We start from the raw sequence: 19,682 nt of genomic DNA, 5'->3' as shown, positions 1-19,682 counted from the left end.
ATATAAACGTGCGTCTTCAACAAGGGCAGCAATGCGGAAATGCAACCTCTACTTCAATGCCCTCTTTAGATATTTCTCAGCTTTATAGTTTGCTTTTCAATGTCTGATCTCTTCACTAAAACTTATCAAGGGGCTCACCAAGGGACTCAATCAATGCTGGCATGGACAGTGTTACTCTCAGGACTGCAAACTTGCTCAATAACAAATACCAAATTGGAATGGAACCACTGGTGTTTGGTTGAAAATGTTCACTCCAAACCTCTGACCAGAAACCAGACTTTACTGGATTCTTTTTACATAATAAAGTACTGTTTCTAACACAGGAAGATGTTTTCAGATCCTCCAGAGGGTGTGCCATGTAAAACACTTTTCCAGTAGTAATGACATAATTCCGAGGTAACACCTTCTCTCCCTAGATGGGGCAGCAGCCTCCTAAGTTCCCTGAACCACTCTTGCCGCTTTGAGCTGTTTCCACAGTAGACGGAGTGGGAGAGCCTTGATCTAGTCATCCCCACTGTTAATCCTTTTCAGTTGCTTATTATTGCTGTTAAACACCAAAGCCCTGCATGGGCTTCTTCTGCCAACTTCTCCAGACTCTTCTCAACCTTTTCTCCACGGGGCTTTCGGTGCTCTCAGCCACATGGGCTCTCCTTGGTTCTTGGAAAGGCCTGGTTCCCCTGCCTCCAGGCCTTTATGCAGACTACAGGCCCACTCCTCTTCATCTCATATTCTAGATCTCTGCCAAGATGCTACTTCCATGGAGAACCCTTCCCAGAGCCGCCCTCCCCATCGGATCAGGCAGCCTTGCTCTGTGATCTCTCAGCTTTCTGTTCTTTCCTGTCCTTGATGGTCGTTGTTGCAGTTAATAGCTGCATGACTGTTTCATTAATGTCTGTCTCGCTGACAAGATCAGAAGCTCCACAAGGGCAGAGGCCTTGTCTGTTGCTCATGATTGTGTCCTCCATGGGGCCATACAGGAGGCACTCAATATGTAACTGCAGAATGAATGATTTTCATCCATTCTTACTCTGTCCTTTAATTTCCTTTATAGTACGGCACACTGGTCTGAGGTGTGTAGCAGTTCTAAATGAGAAAATCTGTTTTAGAGTGACTGCTGAAAGGTTGAGAGAAACTTCCTTCATTAAAGAAACTAAGTGGTTCAGTGAAGAATTAATGAAATTTGGCCTTATAATCTGAATTAAGAATAAATTTATTAGGAAATTATTAGTATAGTTAGACAGTATCCAGCAAAAAAGGTTATTTTATACCTCTACTTTTCCAAAACGAAGAAACCTCCCCACAAATCCCATCAACACACAGTCATGCTGGAATGGCATTCTGTCTTACTCGGTTGGTTTCATGTAAATGTTTGGGGTGACTCATTCTGCCTCTTCTTTTCTCAAGTTCCAGGCTTCTTGGGTAGACCAAAACTAATATACAATGTTAGAGCACACAAGAGACCCATTCTAACAGGCTTTTATTACCTTTTCTTCGGAGTCCCCTGGTTGACAGGTAATTACTCCATCTCTTGATCCTCCTGCAAATGTTGCCTTACAATTTGCAAGCCACTGTCACAAAGAGAGGGACAGACATAGGTAAATTCAGCAATGTTCTGAGAACATTTTTAGTATCAATTCCATTAGGAAAAAATTCATTAAAGTTCTAATAATAGTAAAATGAAATTGTGCTGTAATGACTTTTTGAAAAGGGTCATATTTGGGGATTAAAGATGAACTGTTGGAAATTAAAAGTATCTGTTTATATGGGTTCAGTAATGGTCATCTAAAAATACAATTTCAATATTATACTGTGTTGCCCTAGGGAATGCTTTCACCACACTGTTTCTAATTTATGTATAAATGAATATATATGGCTAGAAATCTTCCATACAATTGGGGTTAGAAGACAGGACCAATACTTCCTCACAGGCTGGGTGATTCTGGTCAACATGACCTGACTTGGACACACCTACTTCTGTCATGCTGCGGTGGCTGCATCTGCTATGGGGCAGATCTCCTTCACTATAAGAAAGGCTGTTATGGTAATAGCTCAGCTACTGAGAGATCCTGCCAGTCTTAAGCATCTGGGATAGTAACTAACACAGGTGTGAAAGGGAACCTTTCAGCAGAAAACAATGAGCACTGAGGAACTGAAGTTCACACTTGACATTAAAGGCTAGATTAGTTCACCAACCAGAATAAAAAGATTACTTTTACTGGGTGATGACTGAGAAGCTGAAAAGAGTGGCAGGTAAAAGGCCACAGAAACAGAAGACAAAGATAATTGTTTGTTACAGTGGAAAGTTAGAACTCTTGCCCTTGGGCAGGTCAAGATAACATCAATAACAGCAATAGCAATAAACAAACCCCAAACCAGTAACTTTACAATGAACATTTTCTTTCTATGTGGCATTGTGCTGGTCAGTTTACAGATATTATTTCTGTTTTCAAGGCAATATCATGATGTGGTTAAGAGCATGGGCCTTTGAATCCCACAGCTCTGGGTTTCAATCCCACTCTTCCAGTTCCTAGCTAGCTAATGAGGGTAACAATAGCAACTCTCAGGGTAGTTGTGAGCATTAAACGATATAATTTAAGAGATTTAACTCTTAGCAGATTGTTGGACACATAAAAAGGACTCAGGAAATGATAGCTGCCATGACTATTATAATTGTTATATCTTCACAACAATCCTGCAAATTAGTTATTATTACCAAGGGCTTACAGATGATGCATCTGAGATGAGAGATGGCAAGTCACTTATTCAAGGTCACTAACCGTTAAATAACTGAGCTGTGATTTAAACTGAAGTCAATCTGACTTCAAAACCCTTGCTTTTTCTATAGTACCTGGCATACTATAGGAAGGGCTTAATACATACTACATACAATTATTCTTATTATTGAACCACTGACTTCTCTGGGCCTCCACCTGTGCATCTGTCAGAAAACAGGTGGCTTGCTTGGAAGGTTTCTAGATCACTTCTGTCTCTAACATTTTGTGATTTAGATCTATGAAGAAAGAAAAAAGTAAAGAGCAAGAGCTGAGGCCAAGAGAAGCCCTGGGGACTGGCAGACGCAGCCTCCAAGAGTGGCTAAGAGAACAGAGAGGAGATCTGCCACAACTAGTTTTGGGTGAGGCTAACACTGGAAGGAAATAATCACCAATTTCAAATATCTGAGAAAAGTTGTAACTTTGGTAAGTAACGTATCAAGTACATACTCATTTTTTTTTTCCAATTTCTTGGTAGGGCTAAAAGTGAATGCTGAAAAATTTCTCTTTTGTAGATACCATTTGTAATATAATTAATATTGTATACAGTTCTACCACCATTAAATTGGAATTGTAATCCTTAACAAAGGAAAAGATGAAGTCTGCATGTCTTAGGTTAATCACAACCCCGCCCAAGAACTCAGAGTGGTTGGGTTCATTTGGTTTTAACTGACTGCATATGCATAGAAACACAAAAGCTTACAGAGAGTGTGGCCTCTTTCCTGTTGTTGTAGGTATCCAAATATTCTTGCAGTTCTAACACACTGAACTTGAGCTTGTCCAGAAGTCCACATGAAAGGAGCTAAAGACAGGAAAATAATTGGTATTAAAACTAGAGAGATACCAACACAAAGGCATGGCTACACAGAAAACAGAAGTATATTCAGAAGTGCTGTTAAAGGGGTACAAGTGCCATCCATTTTAATAAGTTGTGAAATTTGGAATTTTGCTCAACTATCAGCTGCAATTGCAATTGAATCCTAGCTTGACGATGCACGCCTCCTATGAAAATATCCATTCTTTCCCATATTCGTATAGGCAGATAAGACATACCAAGTATTCCATAAAGGCCCACACTAAGATATGTTTTCCATTTTATACATGACTTCTACTGTCATCACCCAATAACACTCCAAGCAGTGTGAAGACAAACCTCCAAAAAGACTTTCAAACTGATTTTGTATTTAGTCTATACCTTAAGTCATTTAAGACAGAATGACTTTTCATATTATATTCTTTGCTACAAGACAGCCACCAAACAGGTTCTTGGAAGGACTTGACTCTTCAGAGACTTTTAAAATCAAAGCACATCCTCACTGGTTCTAAACCTCAGTAATTACTGAGCATGTGATGATTCTGTCATATCATGGGGGCTAAAAAAAAAGGTATCACACAACTCCCACCCTCCAGGAGCTCGTCAGTCTCGCACGGTTAGAGTTCCACGCGTAAAGCCATGAATTACCGTCAGCCAGAGACTGTTTTGATTATCCCTTAAACTCATCATTTGCAGTTTGAGCTGGGCAAATCCAGAGGGCAATAACTCTCTGTTAGAGACTTGGGGGTGGGGAACTGATTGACATGTTGCCTCTGAAGACCCATCTGACTGGGCAACCTGGCATCATGGGCACCGGCTAGGTCAGCTCCAGGAGGTTATCTGACCATATATGCACAGCTGTCAAAGTCAGAGTCATCAGAGAGCAGTGCCAAGGATGCAGACAGAGCAGAGGTGGATTTTTCTCCTTATTCTGTGAAATAGCCCTGCCTTGGCCTGGACTGGCCATATGCAGTATTTATACTGCAGACCTTTGAGAGTCATATCACAATACAGTGCTGCTCACAACACTGAAGGTATCTTTATTTTTTTATGTTTTTGAGACGGAGTCTCGCCCTGTCGCCCAGGCTGGAGTGCAGTGGCGCGGTCTCGGCTCACTGCAAGCTCCGCCCCTCGGGTTCATGCCATTCTCCTGCCTCAGCCTCCCGAGTAGCTCGGATTACAGGCACCTGCCATTACGTCTGGCTAATTTTTTTTTTTTGGTATTTTTAGTAGAGACGGGGTTTCACTGTGTTAGTCAGGATGGTCTCGATCTCCTGACCTTGTGATCCGCCCACCTCGGCCTCCCAAAGTGCTGGGATTACAGGCTTGAGCCACTGCGCCCGGCCAGAAGGTATCTTTAAAACAAACCACAGCACAAACATGCTACCCTGAAGTTCTGCACTGTAGGTTGTGTAGGCTCTTCACTGTCAGAGCAGGACTGGGATACTCACAGTCTCGGCATCCACAAAAAGTGTAGGACATTCAGAGCAGGAGGTGAGCATCTGGGAAGAGCTGACAAATTTGGATCCGATTCCCCGGAGGTTATCTCCAAGGTAACTGGCTGCATCACAGGTTAGGAAGCAGAACCTTTTCTGAATATTCTGCAAGGCAAAATAGTGACCATTTGTAAAGGTCAAGTTAAACTTATATATGATAAAAAAATATTTTGGGGGAGGGGTAGCTTCTTTTTTTATATTCCAATTACATTAACTGATTTTTTTTTTTTGAGACAGAGTGTCTCTCTGTCGCCCAGGCTGGAGTGCAGTGGAGCGATCTCGGCTCACTGCAAGCTCCGCCTTCCAGGTTCACGCCATTCTCCTGCCTCAGCCTCCCAAGTAGCTGGGACTACAGGTGCCCGCCACCACGCCTGGCTAATTTTTTGTATTTTTAGTAGAGATGGGGTTTCACTGTGTTAGCCAGGATGGTCTTGATCTGACCTCGTGATCCGCCCACCTCGGTCTCCCAAAGTGCTGGGATTACAGGCATGAGCCACAGCGTCTGGCCCTGATTTTTTTACTTAATAAAAATTGTATATGTTTACTGTGTACAACATGTTGTTTTAAAATATGTGTATGCTGTGAAATGGCTAAATTGGGCTAATTAACATGCATTGCCTCATATTTTTTTTGGTGGTAAGAATACTTAAAATCTACTCTCAGCAATTTTCAAGAATATAATACACGATTATTAATGGAAAAAAACCCTACTTGTAAATCTTTATAGAAATATCGCATGAGAATGGGTCCTTAGGGTAATGGGGGAGGGGAGCAGAATGAATGTTTATGTTAAATCAACTAAGTAATCATTCAGTGTGGACATTTCTTCCTGAAATGCCATTTCCCAATGCGTGGATGCTTGTGCAGGTTGAGTATCCGTTATCTGAAATGCTTGGGCCCAGAAGGGTTTCGGGTTTTGGATTTTTTCAGACATGAAATATTTGCAGATACATAACCACTTGAGTTGTTCCAGTGAGCACTTCCTTTGAGTGTCACACTGGCACTCAAAAAGTTTCAGATTTTAGAGCATTTTGGATTTTTGGATTTGGGATGCTCAGCCTGTATAATCTTTTTGATCAACACTGTTTTCGTTTTTGCTGTGGTTAGTGCCAGTCAGAGTCTGAGTCTTCCTTGCGTGTTTGTCAGACTGGTGAAAAGGGATGGCTTCAATGTGGACAAGATGAAAAAGATCAAGAGGCGTAACTCTTTTCTGCTTTCCAAGATCAGAGCTCCTTGAGACAGGGCATGGAAACTGTGCATTTGAGCCTCTGAAGAGTAAAGTAGTAAATGCTGAATGGGACCTCTCTTCCTCTGAGGGGACGTCTGGTCAGGTGTCTCAACTGAGCCTAATTCTGTCTTAGAGCTTAATATACATCACTCATTAATCCTCATCATCGGATGAACAACCTGAGGTTAAGAACGGTTAAATGACTTGCTTAAGGTCATGCAACTAGTAAGTGAATGAGTAAGGATGGGTCTGACTCCAAAGTTTACAATCTTTCCATAATCTAGATTGCTTCCTAAGGTTACTGCTCCTCCTATACTACCTGAGGGGAAAAACAAACAAAAAACATAATTAAGAAGAATCTGATTCACTGTGCCTGTGTCAGTGCCAAAATAATAACACTTTTTTGGGAGGCCGAGGCAGGAGGATCACAAAGTCAGGAGTTCAAAACCTGCCTGGCCAACATGGTGAAACCCAATCTCTACTAAAAAAAAAAAAAAACAAAAAAATTAGCTGGGCATGGTGGTGTGCGCCTGTAATCCCAGCTACTTGGGAGGCTGAGGCAGGAGAATTGCTTGAACCCTGGAGGTGGAGGTTGCAGTGAGCTGAGACCGCACCACTGCACTCCAGGCTGAGCAACAGAGAAAGACTCCGTCTCAAAAAAAAAACCAACAAAAACCCAAACAAACAAACAAAAAAACACTTTTACCCCCCTGAACTTCTAGCGCACAATGTTTTTTGTTTTGTTTTGTTTTTGAGACGGGGGTCTTGCTCTGTAGCTCAGGCTGGAGCACAGTGGCACAAACATGGCTCACTGTAGCCTTAAACTCCTGGGCTCAAGCAACCCGCCCACCTCAGCCTCTCAAGTAGCTGCTATCACAGGCGTGTGCCACCATACCCAGTGACATTTAGGGGATATAAATTCAGTTTTGTTTTCTTGTGAAAACATTATATAATTTGGTGACATTATGTGACACATGATGATGATATTCTCACATACGAGCAACAAGAAGAAAATACAATGACTGAGACACTTGGAAAAATGTCCATACTGTACCGACAGAAACCATTTCTTTGTTTTTAAAACCAAATTATTTTCACAATTACCTCCCTCCTACCTCTTCCAAAATCCAACCAAACACGGAAACATTGTATTCACACTTACAGGGAAATGTTGGAAAACAGTAAACAGACATTGTGAGGAAATGACAAATGATTCATAACAGGCAGAAAGCAGGTCTGAAATGTATTTCATTTCCAGCATATTTTAGTAATGCCTATTTCGCTTCAAGTATTACTTTCATATCGCATCTGATCAGGGTTGAGAAAGTTCTTAAGTATAAATGTAATATTAAAAAGCAAAATAGGAGGTATGCATTTTAAAAAATTATTATATTATTATTATTATTGCAGAGAAGCTCCATAGGGTGATTGATTTAATACACTGATGAAAAAGAAATTCAAATCCAAATGAGTCCCCCCAGGGCCCACGCCTGGCCCCACCTTCCGGCTCATTTGCGTTTTAATTTTTAGTACTTTCTTCTCCCTCTCTCCACAACCGCTTCGCTGTCTGGACAGTGGATGCTGTGAAACCTGAACCCACTGCCTTGCTGCTGGAGTGGCAAAAGATCCTAGAGAGTTAACTGTTACCAGACAACAAATGGCACATCAGCCCCTCTCAGGGGAAGGGCTCATCTTCTGCGAGGGCATTGGATGGGATATCTGAGGCCTTTCACTCCTATAGCCACTTTGTTCTCTTTAGGTCTCTCCTGCAATCTGAGTATTCTCTTAGAAGTGGCTAGAGAGTCCCCAGTGGAGGTGGCTCATGGTGTGCAGGCAGGGCTGCAGAACTCTCTGTGGTGGGCAGTCAGTCACTTCTGGACTCTCACCAGAGGATCCAGACTCTGTGGCGGGGCCAGGGCCACAAAGAACATGCCAATGACCATAGGGAAGAGCAGCCAAATGGGAGCAGCCAGCCTGTGCTGACGGCTTGCTAGATGCACCGCTTGAGCTGTTTCTCCATGTGAGCTCTTATAAGTAGTCTTTGAAAGCTAAAACTCTTAGACACTGTTTTCACTTCCATTGTATGATGGAGGACACTGAGGCTTGGAGAAGTTAAGGACTGTCTGCAGGCCTAGCAGGCTAGTAAGTGGCCAGAACTGGGATTTGAACGTAGGTAGGTTCAAAGGCTAGTCTGACTTCACTGTACTCTTTTTCCACCTGGAAATCACCATCCCATACAACTCTTTTCTCTTTATGCCTCACCAGCATCTCAACTGGTGGGTTGCCAGGTGCCAGGCAGGTAGAGGGTGGAGACAGGGCCTCCCTTCTTCCTTTCTCATGCTACGTGCATATCTGGGTAGGTGGGAAAGGAAGTCAGGCTGAATGGTGGCCGCAGCTGTGGGCCATGACTGACCTGTCAGTCTTTGTAATGAACCCGCTGGTCTACTGACATGAAGTTAGAAGCTGTGTGTTTTAAGGTTTCCATTTATTCTTCCTACATTTACTGAGCACCTAGTGTATGTTACAAACTGTCAGAAATCAAGGTGAGCAAGGCACTGTTTACCTGCCCTCTTCATGGAAGACAGACACCAAAACAAGTTATTATCATATAGAGTCACAAGTGTAACGGATGCAAGTACAAAATCCTGAGATGCCAGGGGAAGGGAGAAAGATGTAACGGAAGGCTTTACTAACTGAAGTGACACTCAATCAGGGCTTTGAATGTAACTGGGAGTGTAGCCCAGGGACAACGGGAGATGACCGTTCTATGCAGAAAGTATTGTGCAGGACTGTCAAATTAAGCATGAATAATCCAATAACTCTATTAAAAATGACCATAACAGCCAAACTTAAATATATATTATTAATCATTCTTTAAAAATAGCTTTTAGAGGCCAGGCGCGGTGGCGCATGCCTGTAATCCCAGCACTTTGGGAAGCCAAGGCAGGTGGATCACCTGAGGTCAGGAGTTTGAGACCAGCCTGATCAACATGGTGAAACCTTGTCTTTACTAAAAATACAAAATTAGCTGGGCATCGTGGTGCATGCCTATAATCCCAGCTACTCGGGAGGCTGAGGCAGGAGAATCGCTTGAACCTGGGACGTGGAAGTTGCAGTGAGCTGAGATCGTGCCATTGCACTCTAGCCTGGGCAACAAGAGTGAAACTCCATCTCAAAAAAAAAAAAAAAAAAGCTTTTAGAAAAATATAACTAATAAGTTGCTTTGCCTCTCAATCCTTAACATTAAATTTACCTCAAATAGTAGCTTTCTGGTAGTTTGCTTTAAAATTTCAATCTGGCTTAATGTTTAAAGTATTTCTAGAATTCTTATCTTTTAGCAGCCAATTGTTTTCTGTCTTAAGCCTAACATCTCCTCCAGCCCCAAGTTAATCTCAGACATGACATTAATTTGCCCAATTCAAGTTTCTACTAGGTTTTCACTTAGAGTAAATTGAAGAAGTTGAAAGAGCACTACAAGTAAGACTCCAAGTGAGCTAGTCCAAGTAGCTATCTGCACTACTGGTACATAATTCTCCAAAAATGGATTATAAGAAGGGCCTCCAGGCTCAAAAGCAGAGTTCATTTTTATGTTAACTAAACATATGTCATCCTGAATTTGAAATTATTTAATGTAGATTATTTCAGTTTTGCCTAACCTTCTGCTCACTAGAATAACCGATTAATAAGTTATCTTTTTTTTTTTTTTTAATGGAGATGGAGTCTCTCACTTTGTTGCCCAGGCTGGAATGCAGTGGCGCGATCTCGGCTCACTGCAACCTCTGCCTCCCAGGTTCAAGTGATTCTCCAGCCTCAGCCTCCCGAGTAGCTGGGATTACAGGCATGTGCCACCACGCCTGGCTAATTTTGTATTTTTAGTAGAGATGGGTTTTCACCATGTTGGCCAGGCTGGTCTTGAATTCCTGACCTCAGGTGGTCCTCCCACCTCGGCCTCCCAAAGTGTTGGGATTACAGGCGTGAGCCACTGTGCCTGGCTGATTGGCCTGATTCTTAAGGGTTACTAAGTAGGAGGCACCTTCCCATACCATAAAAAGAAATCGCAATGTACAGCAACCTGCTGCAGTGCCATTGACCTCAGAGCTGAACCGAGGTCAAGTGACACTGGCTACTGAAATGCTGAAATGATATTTTTAGGCAGATTTACCTATGGAGTCTCCTACTCCCCAAGACTTCTTAACAACCCATTTAAGAGGGATGTAATTTTAGTTTTGCACTTTTGATATATCATTCCCTATTTTCCTGCCTTTCACTTCAGCCATGGCTCTTCCTGAAGGTGATTAGAGGGCTCCTTCCCTCAGTCCAACGAAATTATTGTCCCTCTTCCATGATCTACTCAACAGAACTCAACAGCTACACAAGTTTAACTAGATTCTAACTGTTCTGTCTGGTCATTCATCCAAAATTCAGGTCTATTCAAACTTGGAACTAGATAGTTCCTTTCCATTTTTTTCCTTTGCATTATCCGTGGGAGTTCTGTCTAATGAGTTATTAAAAATATGCTTAAGAAAATGCTGAAAGAAAAGCATTTTTTATTGTAGAAAAACAGGAAATTGGCCAGGCACGGTGGCTCATGCCTGTAATCCCAGCTACTCGGGAGGCTGAGGCAGGAGAACCGCTTGAACCTGGGAGGCAGAGTGAGCTGAGATCATGCTATTGCACTCCAGCATGGGCGACAGAACAAGATTCTGTCTCCCCACCCCCTAAAAAAATAGGAAATAGAAAAAAAGTAAAAAGAAGGAAATAAAAAACACCCCAAATATCATTACCCTGAAAAGATACAATGATATTCTGGTGTATAATTTTCATTACTTTCTAGGCATTTTAAAAAAAGGAATACTAATCTAGATATATATATATATATATATATATATACACTTTTTAAACTAGCTTTCTTTTTAACTATAATATGGTAACCATATTTCCACATCAACAAATCTTCCCCTACAACCTCATCTTCGTAGCTTCCAGGCATCATTATTCCCAGCACTGCCATTTTCACAGTCAATATCTGCTTCAAGCTCAGGCATAGGTCTAGTTAACTGCAATGGCCTTCAAAGAGCTCTGATGTTTCTTCACAGTAAGGCATGTTTCTCTCTTTTGCCACCTCCTGCCCCTGCCAATTATTTGAGGAAATTTGGAGCATAAAAGTTTACAGAAAGATGCACAGAGGAGTTAATGGGAAGCAGTCATTGTAAGTATGTTATGAGGTAACAAGTGAGATTTAAGCATGTCCACACGAGACTGCCACAGAGAGCTGTGTACAAGATGCTAGGGTGTCTGGCTGAGGGATTGGAAGTGGGGTTGGAATCCCACCTGCACTCTGCTGGCCAAGTGTGGTACTGCACTCCTCTGGAGGCAGGGACATTCATTACAGTTTACACAAAGACACTATGGACAGTGGGGCTGTGGTTCACACGGGAGAGGCAGTAGTTAGACTGGCCTGATTCTTAAGGGCTACCAAGTAGGCGGCATTTTCCCATTTCATAAAACGAAATCTGCAGTGCACAGCAACCTGCTACAACAGCAAGAATGACTTTTCATCTGTTCAAAAGCAACTCAAGGGAGTAAGCAAGTGTTCACAGCTATGGGTGGCATGCTAAGGAATTCATAGAGTGGGAAATGAGAAAAGACAAGGAAAGGAAAGATAAAAATAATAAAAACAAAAGAGAGGTAAAGGGGGGTGGGATGGAGGATAGGCCTGGCAGAAGATTCCCTTAATGGTCCTGATGTCATGGCTGCTGAGGACTGGTGATGTCAGTAACACCAAGAAAGGCAGGAATGAAAGGTACTTCATGTCAGCCTAAATCATCAATACCATGTTGAGAAGGATGACTAGATTAAGGGTAAATAGAAGAAATTTTAAAGTCAGAGGAAATTTAGGGGTGTCTGGAGGAGAAAATACAGTAGTATAACCCCAGAACAGAAGAACCTCTCCTTAAATTCAAAGTTACCCAGCTCCCCTTAGAAACTAAGTCCTCTGCACCTTCAGTGAGCACACATACCTTAAACAAGGAGGAGAACACATGAAATGTATACACAGCACAGGAGCCGTCTGAGTCGCACATAAGCTGGTTGATGTGGCTGCGCCAGGCCTCCTCGGCATCGTCACAGGCTGCGGGCTGAAAGGCGGCAAGGATGGCTGAGAAGAAGGGCGAGGGAGGGGGAGAGACTCCCCTGTCACCTTCTCCAAAGCTGGAAAAAATGAAAACGACTAAGTCAAGAAGTGATGTCCTTCTCATCCTATACCGGGTTTTATAAATTCTCACGCTGAGAGTCAGCAAAATGAGGTAGCTATTCTACCCACTGTTCCTTTTGAAGTTGCTTTGGGGATTTGGCTTTCATTCGACAGTCACTGTGATTGTTTTTGGTTTGTTTGTTTGTTTTGAGTCTCACTCTGTCGCCCAGGCTGGAGTGCAGTGACGTGATCTCGGCTCACTGCAACCTCTGCCTCGTGGGTTCAAGCAATTCTCGTGCCTCAGTCACCGGAGTAGCTGGGACTACAGGCATGTGCTACCATGCCCAGCAAATATTTGCATTTTTAGTAGAGACAGTATTTCACCATGTTGGCCAGGCTGGTCTTGAATTCCTGGCCTCAAGTGATCCACCCAGCTTGGCCTCCCAAAGTGGTAGGATTACAGGTGTGAGCCACCGCGCCTCGCAAGAGGTCACAGATTCTTTCACGATTCGAGGAAAGAGAATTTGCGCCTCTAGAATTTCTGTGATTCCTCCATTTCTGATTCCCTTTCTATAGACTTGGTACCTCTTTTAGCCTTCAGCAATGCCTCTCACTTTCACAGAGGCTATGCCCCAAAGTAAACCACAGTCCTATGCTTTGGCAGTTTCATTCTTCATTTTTCATTATGAAAAATTATATAAATTTTGAATCTTCTAATTTTTCCTTTCTGGAGGGAGAGTATTAATAAATGCATATGCACAAATGCCTGGAAGACAAAGGTGGAGGGAGACAAGGAAACCAGAGATACGCAGGGAAAGAGAGACAGAGAGGCAGGAAGAAAGAAGAGATAATGAATAAAAAATGAAAGGTCAAATTCTTCTCTAGGTGTTACCTTAACCTTTTCCTTTGATGGACAGACATTGCTCACTGTAACAGAAGGCCTTTGTCTAGCATATCAGAAACTTTTACTTAGTTCTTATTTTCAACTTTCAGAAGAGTAATTTTAGGAACTTGACTTTCTTTTCCTGAAGTAGATCTGTAGCATTATTATTTGTGATTTATTCTAGATGCTGGATTAGTCTAACCTCTGGTGTTTATCTATTTCTCTTCACATTTTTTTTTTCTGTTTCTATATCTCACTAGTCTCAGAAATATCAGCCACCAGGCCAAAAGACACCCACTTAAAGAGTAGGTATTTACTATATAAAGAGCCTCTTGTTCCAGTGTTTTAACTCCAAATGGAAAGAGCTTATTTCCAAGGCTTGCCAAGTCTTGCTTATCTTCAAAGCTTACAAGGTCTGGACCATGTTTCCAGGCTCTTCCTTTGCTTTTTACGTTGCTTTCTGGCATTACGAATTCACATGTAAGTGTCCTTTCTTTGTTCCACACTAGGCCCTATAATGGGATTGGATGACTCTAACTCAGCTGAGAGCCTGCCATGATACATGTTACTTTGGAGTCCTTCATTAGGATGTCCCAGCAGTGCAACTGTGACATTTAACTTGAATGTGAATGCCATATAATGTACCATGCACATTCACACCACTCACATCAGCCAAGGGCTCCATTACCTCGCCAGGGTAAACTGGTCCAGTGCCCGATTGCCTTTTTCTTCCCCCTCAGTCATGTCCAGGCTAAAGCTGTCGCTGCATTCAAAAGCTGCTGGGAGTTCATTGATGGAACTAGAAAGATCATCCTCATGCACGGTGGTGTCCTCCTCCTCACGAACAGCTTCAGCCTGGAAGAATAAAAAGACAAAAGAATCCCCCAATGTGTAAGAAAACATACAGGACAACCTGTTCAACTAAGGAACAAATAAGAGAGACTGAAATGCTGATGGTGATAGAAATGGGGACATTTGTTTTCTAGCTACAGTATAGTCCGTTTCTAGGCTGGACTCAGGAATTCTCTGAAGTACTGTTCATTCTTTATCTTCTTTTCAATCTCTTCCATAATAGTCCCCAAAGGGGCTCTCAGTAGATTTTCATACTTGGGCCATGCTTATAGGGTATGAACGCTAAACTTGGAAACGACCATCAAGACCTCCAATCCAACCTCCACATTTTGCAGATAAGGAAACAATGCTCTAGGTGGGAAAGGGACTTGAAACACTGCTTTTGGATTCAGAACTCCTTCCATTGTCCAAACCCAGCCTTCTAAAGCAAGCCTATCCAGAGTTAATTCTCTAACATAGAACCCCTTTACCAAGGAAATGTAGAATCATCAGGGCCTGGCACAGTAGATGCCCAGGATACCTGTGGTGTGCAAGAGTGATCCAGAGTCCTTTCCTGAGCCTGCTGGGTTGCTCGGTCTTTCCATATAGGGGATCCTCTAAGATCCATTTGCATGTATGCTTTACCCTTGAGAATACCCTCCACAGATAACAGATATGAGTATCTGCTCTTACCTGACTACAAAATGTGGAATGAGCAGGACAATGAAAAGGCTCTAGGGCAGGCAGAACCAGGATCAGTGAGAGGCAGGAAAGAGACACAGCAAGTAAAATGGAAAAAGAGGCTGGGTTTGGGCCTGGGCCAGGGGGAAAAGGAGGACTGATTGTTCTTTAGGAGAGGAAGGAAGGCAACTGGATTACAGATCAGAAGGGAGAGGAAGAAAGATGTACATGTTACAGTGAGTCATTTTCTTAAAACAAAAACAAAAGCAAGGCAAAATAGAAGTGTATATGAATTAGAGTTTTATCTCAAGTTAACATCTGTCCACTCATTCAGTGTGTAAATATATACATAAAATATATATATTATACTTTAATTCTAGAATTAATAGGGAAAATTACCAGGAATGGTAAAAATATATTAGGGAAATAAGATATCTCATGTCTTTGGAGGAATTGCTGGTAAATACTGAGTTTGAGAGGTTTATCCATATCTGCTTTTTGAAACTACAGTGCTGCCAATGAGGCTGGCCACTGGTGCCTGGTCTAGATTATTAGTGTACATACACTTAATCCATTAGAGAAGGGATGAGTTCTTATTAAAATACATTTTATTTTCTCTAATATCATAGCTATATCAAACATTGCAGAAATGCAACTTATGTGAAAAACAGGGATAGCTCTTCAGGAATGGGACTCGACTTTTCCTTGGTAGGATGAGATCTATTATGTAGGTATTACTTTCTTTTTCTTTTCTTTTTTCTTTTTTCTTTTTTCGAGATGGAGTCTTGCTCTGCTGCCCAGGCTGGAGTGCAGTGGTGCGATCTCAGCTACCTGTAACCTCTGCCTCCCGGGTTCAAGCAATTCTCTGCCTCAGCCTCCTGAGTAGCTGGGATTACAGGCACCGCCACCATGACAGGTTAATTTTTTTGTGTTTTTAGTAGAGACAGGTTTTCACCATCTTGGCCAGGCTGGTCTTGAACTCCTGACCTTGTGATCCACCCGCCTCGGCCTCCCAAAGTGCTGGCTGGGATTACAGGTGTGAGCCAAAGTGCCTGGCCTTAGGTAGTACTTTCTATGAGAAATCTATATGTTTTTAGCATTCAAAATAGAAAAATGGAGAAAATGACCATATTGACATTGAGAAATATCAAATGCACATATATTTTGTGATGTTTTTTCTATGAAATTTAATTTCATAATCTTAGAATTTTAACTTAGACAACTTTTCTTTCTGGGCTTTTTGTTTTTTTTTTTTTTTTCTTTTGGCTAAAAAAGAACTCTGCTAATTCCAAGAATCCTGATTGTAGTACCTTTGCAATGAGGCAATCTTAGAAATAATTACTATTTAAGCTTCAATATTTTTAGGTAATTGTAACTTGGTGATTGCCGTTGGTTTAAAGTGCATAGATTTTCCTAGATTTCTGATCTATTTTTTACTATGCTATCAGAGAATATAGAATAGCCAATATTATATTTTTCCATTAGAAGTGTCAGAAGGAATATACTTTTATGAAATTTTTTTTGATTTTATTTTTTCTTTTGAACTTGCACAACCATAACCAAACTCATGATAAAGAGTGCTTGACTCTGTCTTAACAGCAATAGATTATTTTGGTATTTCTACTATAAGGAAATACAATTCTATACTGATGGGCATAGATGTGGGCATAGCATGCAAGTGGATGGTTTTCAGGACATTTTAATAAAATAAACTTTAAATGAAATATATACTGTTAGATTTTTTCTAATTAAGAAAATTACATCCATTAGTTACTTTTCTCCTCGCAGACTCTGGGGAGAAGAGTTTTGTGCGAATCTGGCATAAGACTGTGATTGACATTAAAAATTCTGATAGTATGCCAAAAGGCAAGCACTGAATCAATATACAAATTGTATAATTGTTTCCTACATAGGAAAAAATTCCCCCAAATATGTGCATACACCCACACCTCACTTAGCATATTGTTTTATAAAATTCATGACAAAGATCAGCAGTTTCCCAGTCACAGCCATCTCAGACATACACCACTGGTTTTGCCATCTACCAGCAGTGTTCATGCAAAACGGCTCATTTTAAAAAGACCTCAAATCAAGTCTTTCAGCCAAGAAGAAGATGGCTGCTCAAGTTTGTGGGGGTAAAACAACTTCAAAACATAGGCTCAGGTGCACAAACTTCTATTATTTTAAAAAAAAGAGAAAGAAAAAGATAAAGATAGTCTTTCTACTTGAGACCTCTTAAGAATTCTCAGAAAATTGGAAGTGTTTTTTTTTTTAAGAGTTTTAAGGGAAGTACAAATCATCATTGTTAAAATCTCTTCACCTTTGAACCCTCAGAAATCTGCAGATTATTCATATCAGGCAAGGAAGCATCAAAGCTGGACATTCTGGTATTAAAGGAATGAGGTTCTGCAGCGGTCGAGTCACAGGCTGCGGTGAGCAGCTCCATGGGATTCGTCTCTTCAGAGGGGGAGAGAGTCATGATCTGTTTAAAAAGCAAAGGAAATTAAACATAGTATGAAGTTCCCATTCTTTAAAAGCTCCAATTATTCTCTAGTTGTTGGTTAATACGTCTTTATTTTTTAACTTCCACATTTCACCATTATTGGGCCTTAAACATAGCAGCTAGTAATCCAGGTATTTTCAGATAATTACATCAAAACATCTGTCATGTCTCCGCACTTTAGAGATCTGGGGAATTTTTAAAAAGATTCCAGAATCATAAAAGGTATTTGGGAAAAATCTAGGCCTTAACAGATCTGGTGGCTTTCAGGGTGAATCACATGGACCCCAGTCTTTGTTTCCATCTGCAACCTACAGAGAAGACTCTGCCAGCTAGAACCCATATGACACCACCTGACAATTCTGATTTTAGTTCAGCAGCTGTGGAAAGTTTCCTTAGCTGCAACTGGAAACTATCCTCCTGCATTAGTTAGAAAAAATAAGCCTCCCAATTCTTAGAGTGGGAGAGCCGCTACTTACTAGGTCTGAGTGCTCCAGGATCTGGCTGGCTGTGAGGTCCTCCTCCTCAGATGATTCATCGGAGTCCTCATGGTGCATTTTATTCAGGCTGGGAGTGCTTCCTGACAGTTGGCGCTCCTCCAGAATCTGCATATCACACTTATCCAGGCTGTCCAGAGAACGTCTGCGCACTCCCCAGTTGAAATTGTCCATACTCTCACCCTGAAATCACACCATCAGCTGGTTTTTTTATGCCAAAATCCTCTTGCACTCACATGTTCACACATTCAATTAGTCATAGCTTGGGAACAAATATTGTCATTATTAACTCTTAGGCCCTCATCGACTTTGGTATCAAAACTTTTGTTTACCCGATAGGAAAAGTAGTAAAAGCACACCATTTTCATGTAAACTCATGTGAAGTCGTAGGTAGAAGTGATTACATACTTTTCCTTGGCATGGTGGGTATAATTACATTTTTTAAAAAGTTGATTTTGGTAAACCCTACCGATGATCTGTGTTTTCAAAAATCTGTAAGAAAGAGACCATTAGTATGAAAACTTCAAAAGAGGTGTCACCCACTCCCACCACCCTGAGGTCGGCCCCTGTTTAGTACTGTTTTCAGAAGGAGAAAAAAGTAGGAGCTATGCTGCTTGTAGCACATTCCAGAATCCTTTGGGTATTTAGTGGAAGAGCATTAGGTAAACATTCCAGCCTATTTCTGCCACAGCGATTTTCACAGATACAATGCAGAGTTAAAGACTATCAGAGCAGCTGGGCAAAGTCTGATAGATCATGCACTATGCAGAGGTCAGAGTGGCACCACCTTAAATTTGCTTTAGGCTCATCTTTAAATAATTGTCCCAGTGTAGAAAATTGTTACTTTCCTGGACTCAGTACTAAATATTATTATTATTATTTTTTGAGATGGAGTCTCACACTGTCGCCCTGGCTGGAGTGCAACAGCGGCTCACTGCAACCTCCACCTCCCAGGTTCACGCCATTCTCCTGCCTCAGCCTTCCGATTAGTTGAGATTACAGGCACGTGCCACCACACCCAGCTAATTTTCTGTATTTTTAGTAGAGACAGAGTTTCACTATGTTGGCCAGACTGGTCTCGATCACCTGACCTCGTGATCCACCTGCCTTTGCCTCCCAAAGTGCTGGGATTACAGGCGTGAGCCACCACACCCGGCCTATTACTGTTTTTTTTTTTTTTTCTTTTGAGACAGAGTCTTGCTGTTGCCCAGGCTGGAGTGGTGCAGTGGCGCGATCTCAGCTCGCTGCAACCTCCACCTTCCGGGTTCCATGTCAGGCTAATTTTTGGTATTTTTAGTAGAGACGGGATTTTGCCATGTTGCCAGGCTGGTCTTGAACTCCTGACCTCAAGTGATCCACCCGCCTCGACCTCCCAAAATGCTGAGATTACAGGCATGAGCCACTGCACCCGGCCCCAAATATTATAGTTGATTTGTATATTTTGAATTACTGAGAACTAGCTTAAGTGGCTATGTAAGTGTTAAAGAAAGCTTTTAGTTGCATTCAGACTTTCTCTACAAACCATCAGTTAATAAATAAGTGTATTTGACTAACATAACTTTTTTTTCTAGAAATGGATTTGGGTTTTATTTTTCTCTCTGTTAAGATAGGAATAAAGGAAGAAAAATATTAGTCAGCTGACTGATACGCAAATTTTAACCTAAACAAATGATCTGACAAAATCTAGTACAGAATCTTTTCATTTACTGGTAATTTGAAACACTGCCTGATGGTTCATTGGAATAAAACAACTTTTTCTGATGAGAGCTCAGTGAACAACATAATATG

General features: G+C 41.5%; 1 protein-coding gene across 2 annotated transcripts in view; it reads right to left on the bottom strand.

Moving 5' to 3' along the window:
- Nucleotides 1–19,682, bottom strand: part of FRY (FRY microtubule binding protein) — a 268,121-nt gene that overhangs the window by 19,066 nt on the left and 229,373 nt on the right. For both annotated transcript variants that reach the window (XM_063650744.1, XM_054446794.2), the window contains exons 52-58: nt 17,877–18,077; nt 17,218–17,379; nt 14,074–14,240; nt 12,330–12,519; nt 5,037–5,186; nt 3,475–3,573; nt 1,485–1,568 (exon numbers count right to left, since the gene is read on the bottom strand). In XM_063650744.1, coding sequence (XP_063506814.1) covers nt 1,485–1,568; nt 3,475–3,573; nt 5,037–5,186; nt 12,330–12,519; nt 14,074–14,240; nt 17,218–17,379; nt 17,877–18,077 — 1,053 coding nt within the window. The remainder of the gene's footprint in view (nt 1–1,484; nt 1,569–3,474; nt 3,574–5,036; nt 5,187–12,329; nt 12,520–14,073; nt 14,241–17,217; nt 17,380–17,876; nt 18,078–19,682) is intronic.

The sequence above is a fragment of the Pongo pygmaeus genome, chromosome 14 (assembly GCF_028885625.2).
Source record: "Pongo pygmaeus isolate AG05252 chromosome 14, NHGRI_mPonPyg2-v2.0_pri, whole genome shotgun sequence".
In the NCBI taxonomy this organism is placed as follows: Eukaryota; Metazoa; Chordata; class Mammalia; order Primates; family Hominidae; genus Pongo; species Pongo pygmaeus.
This window is presented reverse-complemented; position numbering and strand designations above follow the sequence as displayed.